This window comes from Scomber japonicus, chromosome 14 (genome assembly GCF_027409825.1).
Source record: "Scomber japonicus isolate fScoJap1 chromosome 14, fScoJap1.pri, whole genome shotgun sequence".
Taxonomy (NCBI): Eukaryota; Metazoa; Chordata; class Actinopteri; order Scombriformes; family Scombridae; genus Scomber; species Scomber japonicus.
The window spans coordinates 18,797,368-18,817,558 of NC_070591.1; the positions used below are offsets into that span (position 1 = coordinate 18,797,368).

The following is a 20,191-nucleotide window of genomic DNA, read 5'->3' on the forward strand; positions in this document are numbered from 1 at the left end:
TTTATGGAGAAATGACATCATACAACTAGATGACATTATAGCTGACCCAGGGAGTTTTATGAGGAGTACAGGAGGTGTTTTTGATGACACTGGATGACTTTGCTCTGTAAAACCCTAAACAGGTTATGGTTCTGGGGGAGGTTCTTTTTTTTAAAGACATCCAGATTAGCTAGTAAACCTACTTCTTGAAACAATTTCAGGATATGTGCTTGTATGAGGTCATACTCTTTAATGTTTTCAATGTTACTGTACATTGCGTGCTGACATATTACTGGCCTGGAAAGTTCAGGTTGAATAAAATCCATTTGAAAACCACACATTGTTTTTATGCCCCCTAATAATTTAGTAAAACAAGTTAAAAATGAACTGCTAGATAAACAGGAGAATTGAACTTTGTGATGGAAATGACATGGTGACTATAATCAGTGTCCATGAACCTTTTCTACTCTTCTTGTATTAGGCCATGATTTCATTATTACCTTATTGTAATTTTGTTGTTTTTTTAAATTGACTGAGTGACCCACTTAAGAATTCCAATGTGCATATACCTTGTACCTGTGCAAATGACAATTAAGTCTCTGAATGTCTCTTGAATGTTAATATTAAAACAGTGAAACATAGTGTTGAAATAGTCTGACTTTTATTAAATTCTGAGCAAACTGAATCAAGTCACATTGTTTCTGTCAGCTTTCTCCCAGCTTTGCCATATCTTCAAATGTTTAGAGGGAGTGCTGTGATTAATATAATTCAACTATATAACAACTCCAAACACATACTGTGCTGAAAGCAAAAGCAGCATTGATCATTATTTTTCTTTTGTTTTAGGAAAAAATCATAACATCTACTGTGTATTTTATTACACTATCTCTAAGGCCACATAAAAGGTACAAAACAAGCACGAAAATCACTCTCTGCAATGTGAGACATTCTGAAAGACTGCATTACCCAGAAGGTTGCAGGGCTGTCCCTGAGCTCTAACTTCACAAAGACTGTTTGACTGGTGATTAAAAACAGCAATCTATAGAAATTCTGAAATTTCTTCTTATTTTGGGCTTTAAAGAGAAATAAATGATGACATATCAGTATAACCACTTGTGATCATTTCGAGGTATCTGTTTTGTCGTCTCTCATGATTGTCCAGTATCCATTCACAAGGTATTTCTGGCTATTGCATTAAGAGTGCGGACTTTGCTCACATCTGCCACCTTCAGGCCGTACTCAGGTGCTGAGAAAGCAGCTCCCATTGACACACAGCTGTTTCTGCACATAAAAAACATCAGACAGAAAGGAACAAAATGAATAAGAGAAGTTTTCATGCTTTATCAAAAAGTTACAAAAATCTTGTGATGTATGGGCACAAGGTTCAAATCCCATCTCTCGAGCTGAATGAACAAACCTGAACTTCATGGCAGAATCCTTGCTGGAGCGGGCAGAACAGTGGAACTCCTGAGCCCCTGATCCCTCTAAAATCCTCTGCAGATTTCTCTCTGTGATCCCACCTCCTGTATTAAAAAAGACACATTAACAAATGATAATACAAAAACACAAAAAAAACTACACACAAAAGAAAAAGTGAAAGTACTGACCTGGCATGATGGTAATTCTGCCTTTAGCCTGGAGTTGCAGAAAGGTGTAAATTAGGATGTAAGAATGATAGAAAGGCAGAAACACAAGCTGCTTACCTACAACAATATACTGTAGCAGCATAGAAAAAAAAATGTTTTGACAGATTGTTTACATACATGCAGTTTATACATACTTGCTCAATTAACCGTTTAATAAGAGGGAGTCCCTCCAAAGCAGAGCTGTCACAGCCACTTGTCAACACACGTTCGAACCCTAATGATACCAGAGTCTCCAGAGCCACCGTTGGGTCATGAACCATGTCAAAAGCTGTGGGATCAATATTAGTTTAATGAACATAAGTTCAGACTCAAACACTAATGAAAGCACTCCAAACTGTTGTGTCTAAGTTTAAAGTCTATATGTGATTCAAAAGAGTAATGTTACCTCGATGGAAGGTGACTGGCATAGGACGAGCAGCAGCTAGTCAACAAAAGGTAACAATCAGAATAATAAACTTACAAGCAAAACAAACCTCAACCAAGGATGCAATATAAAAAAGCAATGCACAAGCTTTGCCTGTGCATTGTGTGGAGCTGCCAACACATACACTACCGTGTCTGCAAGATCCTCATGACTTTTTTCATTCATTCATTTTTCATTTTCATTTGCAAGAAAGGGTTTGTTTCTATGACTGAACTTTTGGATTTTTACTCTCTAGATTTCCAAAGTATATGACTACTGATTTCTCACCATAAACATTGTGCACTAAAACTCCTGTAACAGACAGATATTGACTGCTACATATTATTTAGCTGTATTGACAGCATTTACTTCCGTAAGTTATGTTTGTAATGTAAAATACTTAAAACTCTTATGGCAAAACACATAAAGTTTATATAGTATATGGTTATTTTTTAAAAATGTGAACCACAGCTTGTGCATACATTTATAGCTAGGCGAGCTGTTCTAGTTGAGCAGATGTGTAAAATAGCAAGGTTTTAGCAACAGTTTTACTCAACTTCTAAACTAAAAAGATCTTTAACCGTTAATGGGATAGAGCACACAATTACCCCTGTATAAGGATTGTTGCTCAAATATTTTGTCTTTCTGACTTGCATTTTACTTTCAGGAACAATCTGAAATGTAATATATATATATATGTTAATGAGATCTTTTGATGCAATTTCTTCTATATCAGATCAAATGTGCACACTACCCAGTAACTCCATGCAGAGCTCTGCATCCACCCGGCCATCCTCTGTCAGGGCTCCCAGCACCAGTCCGTCGGCCCCATAGCTCTTCATCAGCTCTATGTCTTTCCTCATCACCTCCACTTCCTGGTCAGAGTACAGAAAGTCCCCACCCCGAGGCCGTATCATCACGTACACTGGAATTTTGACATGCTGCTTCACTACCTGCAGCAGACCTGTAGCAGAGCAAAATATGGTGGCATGTTTGTTAGATTGTGTGGTTTCAGCAGATACTCAAAAATTCAGAGCTGTGTAGCTGAAGTGAACACACCTACGGTGGGAGTGAGCCCTCCCTCCAGAAGACTTGAACACAGCTCAAGCCGACCTGCACCTGTCAGAAGATAAGACACAATAAAAGCTCAGACTGCACTTAAAGGTGCCATTAATGGTCTGTGACATTTCAGAAAGGAAATAACACTGCATGCCCTCTTTGTGTAGAAAGGTATTTGGAGTATAATTGTTGTATGGCAGGTTGAAGTCCCCCTCTTATTTCCAAGTACCACTGCCAATTTAATCTATCCAACAAGTAATGTAAGTCATTGTGAATTGAAAAGAAGAAGCACAGTGAGTGGTCACTGCACATTACCAACCTCCTCGTTCACCATTGACAGCAGACTCCACGGAGTCCACACACACCTCCATTAAAAAGCTCTCTGCCATTCTGACAGTCTGGACAGGGACAGAGAGGGAGAGAGGGAGAAAGAGAGAGAGAGAGAGAGAGAGAGAGAGAGAGAGAGAGAGAGAGAGAGAGAGAGAGAGAGAGAGAGAGAGATTCATTGTGAATTTGTTAGCAAACACGGTCACAATTCTTTAGCTACAAATGTTAATATTTATAATACAACTAACCTTACCTGTTAAATACACTTCCTATTGATTCATGGGACCTTATCTGTCGATTGGAGCAAACATAAAGTCAGTACTTTAGTGTTGTGGGTGACTCTCACTACCGTGGATTAGTGTCTTTCCGGATCGTTGAATTTTAAACACTGGGTTTGGCGGGTGGGCGGCGCTACAGTACTAGGAGCAGGGTAAATGCTCGACTGTCACCACCCATGCGGGACACGCTGTGATACAAAACATGTACGCTCCAGTTATACAATAAAAAAAAATATGTTACAAACTGTATTATTTATTATCAGTGTATGTCTTTGTTATTTCTGTTTAGGTATCGTGTAATCAAAATACATTTAAATTAAAAAAAAAAGCTTGATACATTTATTGTGACGTCAGGAGGTCAGAGTTGAATTGTACATGGCAGCCGTAGGAAACATGGTTTTGTAAGGAGGTTACCTAAGTCAAGCTTCATCACTTATATCAGTACTGCAGGACAGCATACACCAGGCAGGACACCAAGATGTTGCTCTCTTCGTTACGGACAACATTTTGCAGGAGAGTTGGAAACGGATTTAAACACAGCAATGTGAGTAATAAACCTAGCTGCTAATATTAGCTAGCCATTAAAGCATGAAAAAGGTCAAACAGGATCTATGAGCATTCGCCAAAATGATGCCACGATGTGTCAGGTGTTGTTTTAAAGCAGACAGATCATTTTTGTTTCGTTGCTTGTTAAAGGTTTACTTGTCATACCTTTTTCAGAGGGCGGTTAAAGTTATCTAACGTGTTCTCACTGATCTCCATCATTTCAGCAGCTCAGTGTAAACAAAATGATTGTACTTATATTGTTTTACCCAGTAAGCAAACTAAGACAACGTTTTCACCAGCCAACAACTCTTAAACTGTCATCAGTAGAAAGGTCCGCCTGTATCAATCACTCCTTAATGTATTCATTATATACACTATGCATGCACGGCCAAAAGAATGTGGACAACTAACCATTACAGCCATGTGCATTTATTCAATGTATCATTTTTCAGACTTATTTTATAATACCTTTCAAACAAATTAAATGCAATCTGAAGTTCTTTGCAAGTGGCTGATAAAACGAGGATCTGAAAAAAAGGATTCAAACACTAACGAGAAATAAATACAAGCATTAAAAGTATTTTTTTTAAAAGTGACATACAATACTTAGATTATAAAATCAGATTATAAACCATAAAATCAAATAGATAATAATAATGATAATGGTGATAAATAAAAGAAGTATACAAGAATAGAATCATAAAATTATACAACTATATAAAAGTCAAACTAAATAGATTTTAGTCTAAATATATGTGTTTTCAGCTCCTGTTACATCCTCTGAATGACTAATCGAGCGCTTTGGAGCATAAAAGCTGAAAGCTGTATCACCAAAAGATTTTATCCTCACTGTCTGATTTTCTCCCATCCAGATATAACAGTATTGAAGTCAGGCCGTGATGTTGGATGATATAGCCTGGCTCGTAGATTTATTTCATCTTAAATGGTTGGATGGGGTTGAGGTCAAAGCTTTGCCTAGTTTAGTTCTTTATCACCATACTGAGAACACCGTTACTGTGCATAATCTTGTGGATTGGATCATTGTTATGTTAAAATAGGAATGGTCATATACTTTTTTCCATAAAATGTACTTTTAGCAATGATTGATTATAGGTTGTATTTTCAAGTCTTATATTAAATCTTTCCTCTCCTTCTCTACAACATCAGCGGAGTCCACAGCTAGGACAATGGGTTGTGAGGAGAGGCCAGAGTACCATCACAGCTGAGGCAGGGGCCTCCTCCGCCCAGGCAGCAGCTACTGTCCCTAATGCAGCCACAAATCGCATAGTGGGTCGCTGGTTACTTGGCTGCAGCGGACTTGTTGTGGGTGCTGTTGTCTTGGGTGGTGTCACCAGGTAAATTACTTCAAAAGGGATATGTCTGCAGTCTTCTTTGTATTTAAAGAGGAGTTGAAATATAATTATGTGCTTTTTTTTTTCAAACAAGACTCACAGAATCTGGTCTCTCCATGGTTGACTGGCATCTGGTGAGAGAGATGAAACCCCCTCAGACGCAGGCAGAGTGGGAGGCTGAGTTTTCCAAATATCAACAGTTCCCTGAATTCAAAATGTAAGATGTCTTTTTTTCTGTTGTATTGTGCTCCCTCCATGAAAAATCAAGTCAACATAAGTTTGGAACTTGCTGTCGTTATAAGAAACACTGCAGCAATATTATGTATTAAACAAGAATATGTGTTGGGCCCCTACAATCAGAGATTAATTTTTAGGTGTCATATTGTTTTCTCAGAATGAACCATGACATGACTCTGCCAGAGTTTAAGTTTATCTTCTACATGGAGTGGGGTCACCGTATGTGGGGCCGGCTGGTTGGACTGGCGTATATCCTCCCTACCATGTACTTCTGGAAGAAAGGGTACTTCAATCGCTCCATGAAGGGAAGAGTGCTGGGGCTGTGTGGATTTGTCTTCTTCCAGGTGAGATGTTCTACAGTTTCAGTGATTCTATAGGAACATAGGAGGAGTACAGGAAGTGAATCGCTAGCTCACTGTCCGTGCTATTTGTTTTGGAGGCATCTATACTACTTGTCTAATAAGTTTAACATTATAACATTTATTAGGAAAGTTGTTCATAGCATTATTATTTGTGTCCTCTCAGGGTCTTCTTGGTTGGTACATGGTAAAAAGTGGTCTTGAGGAGAAGCCTGAGTCCTATGACATCCCGCGGGTCAGCCAGTATCGCCTGAGTGCTCACCTCGGTTCCGCCTTGCTACTCTACTGTGCCAGTCTCTGGACTGGGCTTACTCTGTTGCTGCCTGTAAGCAAGGTAATGCATAGTGGGGAAACATCCATTTTAATTATTGTCTCCATTTGAAGAAACAGAGTTCTAATGTTGTAATGTTGGTCAGTGTCACATGAGCTTTTGTTTATTTATTCATGACTGTTCTTGGCACCCTTTTTTTTTTTCAGATGGCAGAAACCAAACGTCTCATGCAGCTCAGGAGGTTCGCCAAGGGTACCGGTGGACTCGTCTTCCTCACTGCTCTTTCAGGTACTGTTTGTTGAGCCATGTTAAAAATATAAATGTGTAAATGCCCATCTTTTAAATTAGCCATTAGGAGTGATTTTAGTTTCACAGCAAATCTCAGCTTAAGGAAGCATGACTTAATTTGGTCATCAAAATTTGAAATTGGACAACCTAGTTTTCAAAGCCACGGTACAACATTGCACCACACTGTAAAAACATATGCAGAGAGTTGAGGGAAACCATTCTGTAAATGTAATATTGATGTGAATGTAATTAATACACATACTTTCTTTAAAATGCTTTGTTGCAGGTGCTTTTGTTGCTGGTTTGGATGCTGGGCTGGTGTACAACTCCTTCCCAAAGATGGGAGATCGATGGATCCCTGATGATCTGTTGGCCTTCTCTCCCGCCCTCAAAAACTTCTTTGAAAACCCCACGACAGTGCAGTTCGACCACAGAATTTTGGTATGTTATAGAAATAATCTTCTAGGCAACATTTCAGTATCTTATTCTTATTACGCTGCTTATTTAGCTCCACCTCTTATCTGACAGTGATTTAGGAGACTGCAGTAGGTTGTTAATGTTCTTCTGTCTTTTTCCCTCCACCAGGGGATCTCCTCTGTGACAGCAATTACAGGCCTGTATCTCTTCTCAAGGAGGATGGTGCTTCCCAGAAGAGCCAGAATTGCCATCGGCCTCCTTGCAGCAATGGCCTATGGACAGGTAGGCGTGTTATTTAGAGTCCAGGCACAAATAACTCTTGACAAGTCTGCTACTCTTCATTGTAACTAAACTCTGCATGTTTGTGCTCTCCAGGTTGCCCTTGGCATCAGCACCCTGTTACTGTATGTACCCACTCCACTGGCAGCCACTCACCAGTCTGGCTCTGTGGCGCTTCTCTCACTGGCCATTTGGGTTCTGACAGAGCTCCGAAAGATGCCCAAGTAAATGCTTGCTCCTTTATGGACAAATTGAACCCCTACTAGCCACACCTCAAGCCTCCTAAGAGTCAGCAGTGTTCATTTTAAATAAGGCATTAAGAGGAATAACAGAGAGATGGGTTTCAACGAAGACTGGACTTTTATGCACACGCTGAAGCATCTGTCCTGTGGTTCTGCAATGGAATCCACATGTGGTGACACTAAATCAGGTCACCATGCAATAATTACAGCAGGGGTGTTACTTGAATGCTGTGGATAAGAATGACAAGAATATTTCAAGGGTGTCAGTGAAGTGTGGATGCATGTTGCCATCAGAGGATGATGTTAAGGGTTTTGTAAGGGATTAAACTAAGACATGCAAAAACAAAAATCTGCAAATTTTCAGCTTCTGTCCAGTTTTTAATCGCACAGCAGATGTTTTGAATGAAAGTTAAGGTACTAAGTGGTTACTTACCTGTTGCCTTGTGTCTATCACGCACTGCCTGTTAGTTGAATCAGATGTGGCTGTTTGGAATGTATAAGTGTATATTTAAATTATGAACCATTTCTTGCTGGTGTGGTGCCGATAAATTATAACGTTAAAAAAATGTGGAATCTTTATTGTTGCTTTGTACTGTATCATTAGAAATGTAAAACTGAAAGCGGTGTTTTTTAATAAAGAAAATGATGTACAGATATTCAAACTCGAGTCAATTTTGCATAGTAACTGTGATTTTTATTGTCTGTACAAAATATACACATTGAATACGTAATGCAACCAGTTGAGGCTAGCTAACTAGACAGTCAGTACAACGGGTTAGTAGGTTTTCATTGTTCTAGACACAGTACATGCGGGTATAGACAGGTTTTACATGTGGTCAGGAATGGAAGTTAAAACCTGTTGGCAAGGGACAATCAGGGCCAAACCTCTTCCAGAAAAAAAGTTTAAAAAAAAATCCAGAACAAAGAAAAAAGAAACTACAGGGTTGGAAGTGCATATTTTCATTAGGGCCTTATTCTGACCTTTTACTGTGCTCTCAGAGGAATCAGAGGTGGGATGAGTGGAAAAGTGCAGATACATGATAACAGACATTATTGCTATTCCATGTTAGTCTCTATTTAAAAGACATTAAAGCCTATTTAATAACATTTTGAGTGCCTCTGGTATGTATACCATATTCATCAAAGACAGTTCTTGTGTGAAAAGGAGCAAACCTTGGGGTTAAAACCTAAAATTACACTGATTTGGACAGTGTACAGGTAAACCACAGACAGTTTACCAGATTACATCCTGTTTTTTCTCTGATTGGCCCTTGCCCAACCAACTACAAAGTATCTCCCTCTCTCTTCACCCATAGATGGGCTGTATGTCTTAACTTCATATACATCTTTAATGTAATTTCTCTTTGGTGTTACAGAGAGAGGGGGAATATGGGGGGATGGTAAAAAAAGAAAGTGTTATTAAACCATGTCTCTCTCACTACCAGTACACACACACACATATTATGCCTCTTTGAATTACGTAAATTGAATGATCGTAATTTCATGTAACAAGGGTTTGGATTTTTTTTTATAATTAGTGGTAAATCTGCTACGACCACGTGACATTTCCGATTACGAGAAGTTCACAAATACAATCTGCAGTCTAATAAATTCCCATTGAATGTGTATTGATAGACTAGTACAATTGTGGTGTGCCAGTCCCATGTTGAGGAGTGCTGGCATGGTCTAAACAGCTTGTCAACAGGAGGGCATTTGCCACGTTGTACTGCATCATATGACACCTCTGGGAATGCTAGAAAATGTACAACAGTCAATAGACACCTACAGCTAGGACTGTAATAGTTTGGAAGGCCAGGAATTATTCTACTAAAATCTCATGAATGGAGGTGGGTGTGTTCCCCATTGGAGTCTTACACAGGTAAGATGGATGACATCTCTTTCTGTTACACATGCACACACACATACACAAAGGGTGAGGCACCTGTGAATGACTGGGGACAGCAGACAGACAAGCAGACTTTGGAGTATCTCTGTAAATACATAATTGGATATTAGTGACATCATCATGCGATATTGAAATCAGTTCCTCATTGAAAACAACACCTCCACCTGTAACACAGGACCGCTTGAATATCCCGTCCGTCAAGTCTTCCCTCAGGAATGTCTCTCTCTCTTCTCCACTAGATGGCGGTAGATTCATTTTAAATTTATGGCCAGGGCATGAGCAGTCAAGCAGCTCCAGGGAGGTGTCACCCACATGCACAGAGGCAGGATCAGATTCCCAAACCAAAATCACAGCCATCACGGAGGAAAAGGGTCAAAATGATCAAGGACTGAGGGCAACTTCCTCCGTCTGAGTTCAGCCATTACAGGCCATCGTAGTTCTTTTGTCAGCAATAGTAATAAATTAAAGTTCAAATAAAACATGTGAGAGGACTTGAGGGTGCCAGTGTCTGTGAGCCCATTGCTTGCCTTCGTTCTCTGTGTCTCTGGGGTAAACTAAGGTTCTGCATGATGAGGAGGGGAGTCTGGGAAACTCCATTGTTGCTTGAAGAACGGCCACTGGGGGTCCAAGAATAGGGAGAGGGCCTCTCAGTGCCCTCTAGACTCACAGCTCTTAACAGAAACAAACCAACAAGCTTGCAAGTCAGAAGACATCCACTCACACACACGCATTCACAAACGCTTGCTCTCTTTCAACCCCAATTCCTCTTACACACATGCCCCTCCCTGGTGCCAGCGTACTCTCTGGTCCAGGTTCTTAGATGACGTTGTCAAACAGCTGCATGGACTGCATGATGTTCTCATCCTAGAGAAAGATGAAATGTTTTTGTTACTTTAGAATGAACCCTTAAGAAAAATGTAAGGAGCAGGTACCTGTCTACGGAGGTGGCTGGGAGGGATGGGCTGGGAGGGATGGGGTGGAAGGGGAGGGGAAGGGTATTAATTTCGTTGCAATGCAACCTCACTGCTTGATGCCACTAAAGGTTAGACACTGGTCCAATAGAACTGGTATCTTCTCATCTAACTCTTGTCAGGACAGCAAACCAGCATGTTTCCCAAAAGACTATTCTTTCAAGGCTTGAAAATCCAATTCTCTGCCCTACCTTTTTGCATGACTCAATAAACTCCTCTACGGTGACCACCCCATCTTTATTTCGGTCCATTTTCTGAAAGGAAAATACAGCAGTCAGAGATTAATTTACTGAAAACTACCATATATTCAAAAACTTAATCTTATTTTTAGAACTTGTCAGTATAGCAAGTCTGTGGATTTGAACCTGGAAGAAGCTTTCCACATGATCTCTGGGGGCATCGTCCTGCATAGTGGGGTATGTGTACTTCCCCATCATGTCATAGATGGACGTCATGATGTCCAACATCTCCTGCAAAGTGAAGGACAAAATGGAGAAAACATTGCTCAGAAGGAAGAGAACATTTCCAAAAATACTTAGGATAAGGATATGGTGGATAGATGAGTTATAGGCTAAGTTTTTTGATAAGAAGTGGGAGTTTTGCCACTAGGCTCATTAAACACTTATCTTAAAAAAAACACAAAACATCTTATTTTTGTAATGTAATTGTTGTAGAGCTATAACTAATGTTTTTGTTTGTTTTGTTTGTTTTTTTGTTTTCAGGTCTAAAATGTAATCAAAAAAAATGCATGGAAATGTTCCTTCCCCATCAGAGTTAATAGTGTAGTACATTATACAATGTTAATTTAATCTAATTTTATTCAGTTAATTATTAATTGAATATGGAGTCTGAAACCATCTTTCTTTCAGCCACACCCCAGAAAAGGGTTGTATTATAGTTATAGACAGAGGTGTTGTACCCCTTTAAAATGTTGATATTTAGTGGCTTTAAATGGTTACATTTAATGATACATTTTTTAAATTATTTAAAATTACTTTTCTGTGTGGTTTATTCATATTTAACCCCACAACATGTTTGTGAGCTTTCTTTACATGAATTATCAATAGTTCTGGCTAGCTAACATGAGCTTTATCACATTTTCTTGTTTCACATTGTTATTAAATGCAATATAGTATTTTAGAGTAGTTAGTTATGGTAGGCAGTTTAAACGTAGAATAAACGTAATAAATGTAGGTTCTCTCTCAAAAAAAAAAAGAAAACATGGTGGCCCTGTTATATGAGGTCATAAATAATATACTGCAAGGTATGTTTGACAAAGAGGAACCAATAATATAATAACACATAATAACAGGTTCCCAAAACCTCCACGTGCCCCAAAACACTGAGGAAACCACCTCTTAGTAGCTATATATGGCCCTGCTTAGAAGCCAGTGAGAGTTAGATTTTACAGTAAGAATTCAGAGGGAGCTTTGCTCACTGTGTGTGTATGTGTATGTGTATGTGTGTGTGTATGTTTGTGTGTGTGTTTGTTACCTCTTTGGTGATGCAGCCATCCTTGTTCAGGTCATAGAGGTTGAACGCCCAGTTTAACCTGTCATTAATAGTCCCTCTCAGAATGATAGACAGGCCAAATACAAAGTCCTGAGACAGAAGAGGAACAGTTTATTGGGTGGTTTTGGAATTGCCCACATCTTGACACAATAAATGAAGTCAAATCTACATCACAGCTGTAATCTCTGTGGGCAGGTGTTTAGAAGGAATACATATTTGTTTCTGCAAATTCCACTAGAACACATATTTACTTTTATCTCTCAAAGGAAGCTGTTGTAAAAATAAAGCTCACCTCAAAACTAACCGAGCCATTCTTGTTAGTGTCGAAGGCTTCAAACAGGAAATGTGCATACATACTTGAATCTGCAAAGGTAGAGAACTTACAGTAACCTGCATGCCCTTGAAACATGAAGAAAAGTCTTTGAACAGCTAGGATTAGTAGCATGCTAAATATAGCCTAAATATAAAAATTATTTCAAATACAACTGGAGGCGAGTGGTTAACATTTCATCAACCTAAATATCATGAAATGATAAATTGCCTCTTATCAGAGCATGTACTATAGTTCAGCCGAGCAGATTTATTATTGAGATAATTATGTTCATTTCATTATGATAATTAAAATCTACATGTGTACCTTTACAAAATCAAATAAAATGATGATATTTACCTTTTTTATCTGAACTTTTCAAGATGAATGATGACAGAAAGGAGGGCACAAATTAAAGTATTGTGGAGCCCCTCGGGTTTAGTGGTAGCAGCTGATAACTCACCTCCCTGAGGGAAAAACTGGGAGTAGATGTTCTTAAAGTTTTCCTCATTCACCACACCACTCGGACACTCCTGTGATACAAATGTGAAGACAGAAAACTCATTAGTTCCCATATCGTACAGAATATAAAGGACAAAATGTTAACTTCAGCTTCAGCCAGACTGCTCTAAACGTTGATGATTTAATCAGAACAGACTTTTTTTAAGGTTGTTTTTTCGATTTACAGCCTGTTTCGTCCTGTCTTGTCACTCTCTTCTTCAGCCAGACCTACATTTTTGAAGCCCCTGTAGAGGACTTGCAGCTCCTTCTTGGTGAACTTAGTCTGCTCCTGCAGCTTGTCCATGCTTTCAGGGCGATGACACACAGTGGATAGCTCAAAATCATCTTCCTCGCTGTCTGTGTGAGGGAGAGATGTGTTAAGTGTTAGTTAGCACTTATTGCCACTACACTAATCCTAACCTCTAAGGCTGCCATGAACTGGCCAACATACTCATATGAAGACATTACACTCATATTATTATTATTTTTTTTCTTCTGAGTAAATTGAAAAATATTTAATATGCGCAAAACAATGCTGTTTGACTGAGACAAAACATGACTTAATGCTACTTTCTAAAGATGATTATGAGGTTTAGTTGAATAATAATTTGCACACATCTTTTTTACAGTTCTTCATAACACAAAGCAGCACATTGACAGTAAAGCATCTTTAAAATATCTTACTATTTGTCTGAACACTCAAGCTCAAGCAAAGCTCAAGAAATTGGAGAGAAACAGAGGAATTAAGAGAATAGGTTTAATGAAAGTGGTCAAGAAGATACACTGAGAGGAGTCACGGTCACTAAAACATATCTCATCCTCATTCCAGCTGTTTCTCCAGCCATAGATAACAGTCACCTATAGCAAAAGTCATGTAAAGGCTTTGACCTCTACAACTTGCTGCTTTTGACCTCACTTTAATCTCCTTCATCCTGGTACTTCTAATAACATAGATAACACACTCACACACGTATACACACGCACACACGTTCTGCAACCCCAGGGGACAAGACGCGCTTCAAATCACAAAACAGGAAAACTGGTCTGACCCATTAGCTGCAGTAACACCAGAGAGTGTTTGGTTTGTTGGGATTGAGTGTGTTCCTGTGTGACTGTATGGGTTTAAGTGTGCACTGAAAGCTTTAGTGTCTGTATGAATCTTCTTAATTCATTAAAGAGGCTGGACACATGGGAGAAAGTAGAGAGAAGAGAGTGAAGGAGCACTTGCTTTGACTGATTGAGGGGGCAGCCGAGGGCTTGCAGCACGGCAGCAGCTTGAGGAATCGCTGCTTTATGGTTTTTTTGCTTTGGCTGGTGGAAGGATTACCTGCAATCGCCAACCATAGCACAGAGATTAGACACACTCGCAAAACTCCGATTTAATTCTGTTTTCACACGCACTCACACACATGCACACATGCCTGCAAGAAATCAAACAAAAACATACTCCATGCAACAGATGGTTGAAACAGACGAATTCATGCCATTTAGTTAAATTGGTAATTGCCTGCTGACCTGGATTAGCAATGGGAGACCACGAGAACCACTTCAAACAGTAGATATTACAGCACAAAAGCAGAACTGTGTGTCCCCTAGAAACACAGTTTCCCTTATCAGACTGACTCTCTTATCACAATGCTACATTCAACATACTGCATGAAATATTAGAAAGCCCAGTGGAGAGTATCCATTCAAAAAAGCAATTTTAATTCACAACTGACCTAAACAAAGTCTCTATCTCATTTCAGAGTAAAATCGAATTTGTCAGACACAAACTCTACTTCAGCTGGAAGTATATGGCACAGATTGGTAATCTGTCAATATGAAAGGCAGATAGAGGATATAAAACACATTATGCACACACGAACCTGCATACTTACTCTTGTTTCTTAGTTTCCATAGTAACAGGTTGCTAACCCCTTTCAGCAGGACCCCAGCAGTTTGAGGGATGAAAGCCATGATGGGGTACTAACCAACATAACCACTGCACCTCTACTGACTATCTAGCCTCCGTGATGTGTCACCCTGTTGTTCCATGAAGTCTCGGAAACTCTGGCTAGGGCTCTGGCGTCATTTAAAACAAGAGCAGGTGGAGCACATCGGCCAATAGAAACATGATTAATACATCCAGCCGCCTAGCACAGGCCCAGCCCTCTGCCCCAGGGCCTGTGTAAGTACATTAGCTTTTTTCATGGACCCAACCTGATCATCAAACAGGGATAAACATTAAATACTTAACCAACAGCCAAAGTATCTTTGACCTGTTTATTCTCAGGTAACAGATACTTATGACAGTCAGACAAAAAATTATGTAGTGAAGGTTATTCACAAGACAAGTAATGTTTATATGACCATGAACCTTGTCATTGTTCACCTTTTCTTATCACAATATTTATACTGTGAATATGTGAAAGTGAATCTAAAAGTACATCTGATGGCAAAGGATTCTAAAAGTAATCACAATTTGTTTCTGAACAGTGGTGCAGAAAGTATTGAGATTCTGCATTTGTACTTTGGTTCTTGTTCTTCTCATGAGTTTAAAGTGGGTAGGGCACTGTTGGAAATGATGATGGATGAAGGATTAAGCAACATTACTTCAAAAAATGGTTACAGCAGTGATGTTGTTACTTACTGTACATGTACTGTATACTGTTAGTCTAATCAAATCAGGTTTTTGAATTTCTTAAAGTATCACTTAACAGGTTCCTGCAGTTGTGGGGGGCTGATGGTGCCCAAGAACCAACCCCTTTACCTTTTATTTTATGTTTAGCGCTACATTTTACAGCTGTTAGCTCAGACTGGCTTCCTACAGGAGTTTTTTTGTAGCTTCTAGGAGCCCTTGTTTTGTTTTCCGAGTCACATAGACAGCTGTTATTGTTAACAACGAGCAACCAACATATCACCCTCTGTGCTGAAGCTAGCCGGCAGACTGGAGCCGCTTTCATGATAGACAAATTAATCAGAGTCCAGAGGATCATACCTGATATTAACTGACCTGTGTAATAATAATCGGTTAGACATAATACAACAACATAAGAAGCTAGCAAAAACGCTTCAGGGAAGCTTAAGTTTTTAAAATGGACATAAGTGTTGTTTAACCGTCCAGATGATCTGGTGCTACTGCTTTACATGACAGCAATGTTCATGTAGTTTGACCGTTTGGATAATTTCACTGCTGATACATTCATACAATTACTGTAATTAACACCACGCAAGTTAAAGTTCTGCTTAATGCTCACTCAGATTTTTAAAAGGGAAAGCTTTTACATTTTCAGAGAGTGAGGGGAGCAATTAGGAAAAAGGACACACGTGAGGAGGAATTGCAGGATCTAATGGTGTTATAAGAAAAACAAGGATAAAGTTAAGAAGACACAACTGATTCAATATTCAAAGAAAAAGTTTAAGGAGGAAAGAGAAACACACAGAGATAGCCCAGGTGATGGAGAGACGTGAACAAATTCAGAGCACGAAAACTCATAAGAAACATTGACCTGTATCTAGATACTTTACTGTTCTGGTAACTATTTAAAGGCAAATGTAAACTAAAGGGCACCTCTCTAACTAAAGTCAAAGGACAAGATGCTGCTTGCACCTGCAGAGCTTTTAATACAGATACTAACACTACACAGCAACTTTGTTAACTTGATGTTTTCTTTTCTTCTTTCTGATCTTAGTAATTATACCTTAACAACATAGGAGAGACACCTGCAAATGAAATAAAATCTGTGTGAATATTTAAATACTTGGGAGATGATTTTCCCATTCCTAACAAAAAGTGTGCTAGGAAACAACAGATCCCAGCTCACTGGATGTTTCTTATTCTTTTAAAGCCAAAACATGTTCTGAAATACAGCAAATGGTATCCAAGGATTTATAAATAATTTTCCACTATGTTGCTAGGAACTGTTAAATATAGATCTCTGAATGTTTTCTGACTTTTGCAGAAACAAAGATCTAAATTAAAATAAATTATGAAACGGCAGCTATGTGCTGCTTATGCCTAACTTGTGCGTTTTATTTCTTACACTACTTTTGAACTCTGCCTCTGCATTATTTTTAGCCGTATTTTATAGTCCTTGAAGATTCTCCTTTTTTCATCCCAGTTGTTGTATGCTTTGTAGTTTTTTTAAATGTCCTTGTAATTATGGGATTTGAAGAGCTACATGTTATGCTGGCTCAGAGATTGTCACCAGATCAAAAGCATCATCTTTGTTAAGAAACAATATGTGTATACTAAATGTCTTTACAGGAGCCGCCACAGGAAATTGTTTTACTTGAAATTAAGTCAAACATTATAAGTCCTTCAAACAAAAATAATTGAAGCCTGTCATTCATTTACTCTTACAAAAACAAAACCTGAGTTCTGACAGTTTATGATCTATACTTTGGCCATTACGGTTCTCTGCTCTCATCCAGCCTGCAGAGAATGTTGCCTTTGGCTGTGTGATGTTTAATATGTGCCAATAGAACAAACACACACCAACAAACTTGTGTGTCCTTGTTAGGACATTGTATTGACCATTCATCCATTAACTGTGGACAGCTTAACCCTAACCTTAACCATAACCAATTCACACTTTACCCTTAACCTTAACTTGGATCTCAGAAATGACGTTTTTCCTCATTAGAACCAGGTCGGTACACACACACACACACGCAAGCATGCACACGCGCACACACACACACGCGCACACACACGCGCGCACACACACACGCGCGCACACACACACACACACACAATATGCACTTTCAATATTTATCACTAAAATAGTAAAAGTTAATATTACAAAGAAAGACCTAAAGTTTGAATCAGATTTTTGGGGGCTAAGTCAAAGTAGCATATCAGCTAAATATATAAAAAAGTCTGTTACACTTGTCATTCTACGTAGAGGTCCTTAAGTATTAGGAGCACAATGCAATAGAAGTATGAAAAACAAAAGTAAAAATGAAGCAGCACACAAATATAATCATATTATTACTATTACTGATGCCTAACTGGGCTCCATCTGCTGAGGAAGACCATGTGATACATCCAAGAGCATCCAAAACAGCTACAAAATGAACCCTGAGGAAAGACTGTTTTACCAACTAATCCTAACTCCTTTTTATACTGTTGTTGGCTTAATTTACTATACATCAGTTAATTATATGAATTGATTTTATGTGCATACAATCTGGATAGACAAATTATTTCACACTACATTCAATTCGATTCTATGAGATGTATAATGAAGCAACCAAAAGTGCAAACACTATAGTCAGCTTATTTAGAATACATAAATAAATCTGCTTAATTATTTTCCACCAATACTTAAACACATCTATTTGCAATGAATCACAGTGTATTTCTAAGTCTGTAGAGTATCTTGGATCACATCACAGATTACAGATTCTTCCCAACTCTGATTGTTATTGTGCTTGAGATGTGCTTGAGTGCAAACAGACTAAACTGAATTTCCACTGATGCTTCTGAAAGCCTGGACAGAGTTAAGAAAAATACAACAAACAAACCTTGATGATTTCTACTGCATGGGACACTGAGCTTGAAATTCTTGTAAAGACAACAAAAGGAGAATCTGCTGGAAACTGTCAGTGTTTTTCGATAGGCTTGTTTTAAGACTGAGACACTCCCTCTCTCCCTATGCTCTGTCCATCTCTTCTTTTTGTCTATTCTATTTCTCTCTCTGTAATTTTGACTTCTACCACTGATGAAATGTCTTGCTTGTTGTGCCTTAGCTGTCTTGTCCAAGTCTCTCTTGGAATAGAGATATTTGATCTCAGTGGGATTAACCTGATTTTAATACACACATACACACAAGCACTTCTCTTTAAGGGCCCCTATATTTGATCAAACATGCCCCAGATGTAGGGATTTATGTATCTATATTTCTTTCTAGCTATCTAACCACAGAAACCAGGCTGTGTTTATCTTTTATCAAGTAAGACTTCCAGAGATTCCTAATTTGGAAGTATCTAATATTAACAGCATGCTGTGGTCCTTTGTTCAAAACAAGTAGGTTGCTGCGCTCCTTGCGTTATTGAAGTAACATGTGATACTTTTGTTCTCAAGCCTTTGAAGTTCAAATTGTTTTTTTAGTGACACTGACAATGAGACTAGTAATTCTTTCATTTTGGCCAGAGTAGGCAGAAAACTTTCTATTCCTCACAGAAAAGAAGTAATTGTCTATTCTTGCTGTTGTGCAGCATTATGACATCTGTACCCATTGTGCCCTGTAGTGATTGTGCAATTAGTTCAATAGTTTTCCCCACAGTACACTGACAGACCATCACAACTCCTCAGGAAATAGGAAAAACAGCTCTATTTTTAGCTTGATGGCAACACATTTTGGCAATATCCAATAACTTTTGAAGGAGTCTCATGATTCATAAACCCAAGAGAGCTGAGGATTTTCTCAAGGAAAAGAGAAACCCTGTAATCCCTCAACTAAAGTGAAGGCAGTAAACATATTTTACAGCCACAGTGATACACTCTGGATGGAGATATAGATCAGCCGTGCAGATCCAACATCAGACCTTTCAGCTACTGTATGTGTAGGCCCTCCTTTGATGAAAGAAGTAGTACTACAGTTTAAAAAAGGGTGTGCGATTTTCACAATACAAGACAAACTTTCTCCTTCAAGGGACTGGGAAGGTGTGTCTAAACTTTTGACTACCGTAATATACTGTAGATATACGAGTCCAAAATTAGAATTTATACATGTCCTGATGATTCAGTAGGTTCTGTGTGTAACCTCTTTAAAGAGGCCCTGGACATTTTACTAATATCCTCATCGCTTCCCACTTAAAGGACCAGTGTGTAAGATTTAGTGGCATCTAGTGGTGAGGTTGTGGACTGCAACCAAATGAAAACCTTTCCTTTCAAATGTGTAGGGGAACCTATGGTGGCCATGAAACTCCCCAAAAAACATGAAAGGCTCTCTCTAGAGCCAGTGTTTGGTGTGTCCATTCTGGGTTATTGTAGAAACATGTCAATGCAACACAGAGGACTTGCTCCCTATGTAGATATAAGGGCTCATTCTAAGGTAACAAAAAAACAAAACAATTCTCTATTTTCTTGGGATTATACACTAATCAAACCATACTTATGAATATTATATTACATTTCTGCCAAATCCATTACCCTAGATGCCACTGAATTCAAAAGTTGCATGACACAAGAGAGGCAGATTAGGAAAAGACTGCTTAAAATCATCCTTGACCTGTAATATAGAAAACTTTCTCTTAGAACTGTATAGCCTTGGTGTGTCCTGGTGGCCAAGTGGTTAAGATGCATACCACATAACTGCA

General features: G+C 38.8%; 3 protein-coding genes across 9 annotated transcripts in view; 1 reads left to right on the forward strand and 2 right to left on the reverse strand.

Moving 5' to 3' along the window:
- Nucleotides 1–502: 502 nt before the first annotated feature.
- Nucleotides 503–3,783, reverse strand: cutc (cutC copper transporter homolog (E. coli)). 2 transcript variants are annotated; one of them, XM_053333351.1, is made up of 9 exons: nt 3,668–3,783; nt 3,407–3,485; nt 3,088–3,147; nt 2,783–2,992; nt 2,011–2,046; nt 1,760–1,893; nt 1,587–1,614; nt 1,397–1,502; nt 503–1,260 (listed from the first exon to the last, which is right to left on the reverse strand). In XM_053333351.1, exons 2-9 carry the CDS (start codon nt 3,474–3,476, stop codon nt 1,149–1,151), a joined length of 756 nt encoding a protein of 251 aa, XP_053189326.1. In that variant the 5' UTR covers nt 3,477–3,485; nt 3,668–3,783; the 3' UTR covers nt 503–1,148. The 2 variants fall into 2 exon arrangements, with proteins under 2 accessions (XP_053189326.1, XP_053189327.1); XM_053333352.1 differs by having other exon boundaries at nt 3,407–3,477; nt 3,668–3,762.
- A 302-nt stretch (nt 3,784–4,085) lies between these two features.
- Nucleotides 4,086–8,339, forward strand: LOC128373105 (cytochrome c oxidase assembly protein COX15 homolog). The gene is made up of 9 exons (XM_053333350.1): nt 4,086–4,236; nt 5,406–5,593; nt 5,685–5,807; nt 5,985–6,171; nt 6,353–6,520; nt 6,664–6,745; nt 7,032–7,186; nt 7,331–7,444; nt 7,538–8,339. The coding sequence occupies exons 1-9, from the start codon at nt 4,171–4,173 to the stop codon at nt 7,667–7,669; spliced, it is 1,215 nt and encodes a 404-aa protein (XP_053189325.1). The 5' UTR covers nt 4,086–4,170; the 3' UTR covers nt 7,670–8,339.
- A 2,066-nt stretch (nt 8,340–10,405) lies between these two features.
- The window catches only part of LOC128373107 (Kv channel-interacting protein 2), a 99,960-nt gene continuing 90,174 nt past the window's right edge, over nt 10,406–20,191 (reverse strand). For 2 of the 6 annotated variants that reach the window (XM_053333359.1, XM_053333357.1), the window contains exons 2-8: nt 13,116–13,240; nt 12,846–12,915; nt 12,365–12,435; nt 12,055–12,162; nt 10,926–11,030; nt 10,752–10,814; nt 10,406–10,453 (exon numbers count right to left, since the gene is read on the reverse strand). In XM_053333359.1, the coding sequence (XP_053189334.1) occupies nt 10,406–10,453; nt 10,752–10,814; nt 10,926–11,030; nt 12,055–12,162; nt 12,365–12,435; nt 12,846–12,915; nt 13,116–13,240 (590 nt within the window). Of the gene's footprint in view, nt 10,454–10,751; nt 10,815–10,925; nt 11,031–12,054; nt 12,163–12,364; nt 12,436–12,845; nt 12,943–13,115; nt 13,241–14,107; nt 14,211–20,191 lie in introns of all 6 variants that reach the window. The other 4 variants (XM_053333353.1, XM_053333355.1, XM_053333356.1 and 1 more) reach the window with 4 other exon arrangements.

Bases quoted from the DNA above. Each gene is read 5' to 3' on its own strand.
- cutc (XM_053333351.1), bottom strand. From the start codon at position 3,476: ATGGCAGAGAGCTTTTTAATGGAGGTGTGTGTGGACTCCGTGGAGTCT. The intron at 1,615-1,759 runs GTATGTATAAAC...CTGCAACTCCAG, and splicing joins TTAAACGGTTAATTGAGCAA to GCTAAAGGCAGAATTACCAT. The intron at 1,503-1,586 runs GTCAGTACTTTC...TTTTTAATACAG, and splicing joins CAGAATTACCATCATGCCAG to GAGGTGGGATCACAGAGAGA.
- LOC128373105 (XM_053333350.1), top strand. From the start codon at position 4,171: ATGTTGCTCTCTTCGTTACGGACAACATTTTGCAGGAGAGTTGGAAAC. The intron at 5,808-5,984 runs GTAAGATGTCTT...TTGTTTTCTCAG, and splicing joins CAGTTCCCTGAATTCAAAAT to AATGAACCATGACATGACTC. The intron at 6,746-7,031 runs GTACTGTTTGTT...GCTTTGTTGCAG, and splicing joins CTTCCTCACTGCTCTTTCAG to GTGCTTTTGTTGCTGGTTTG.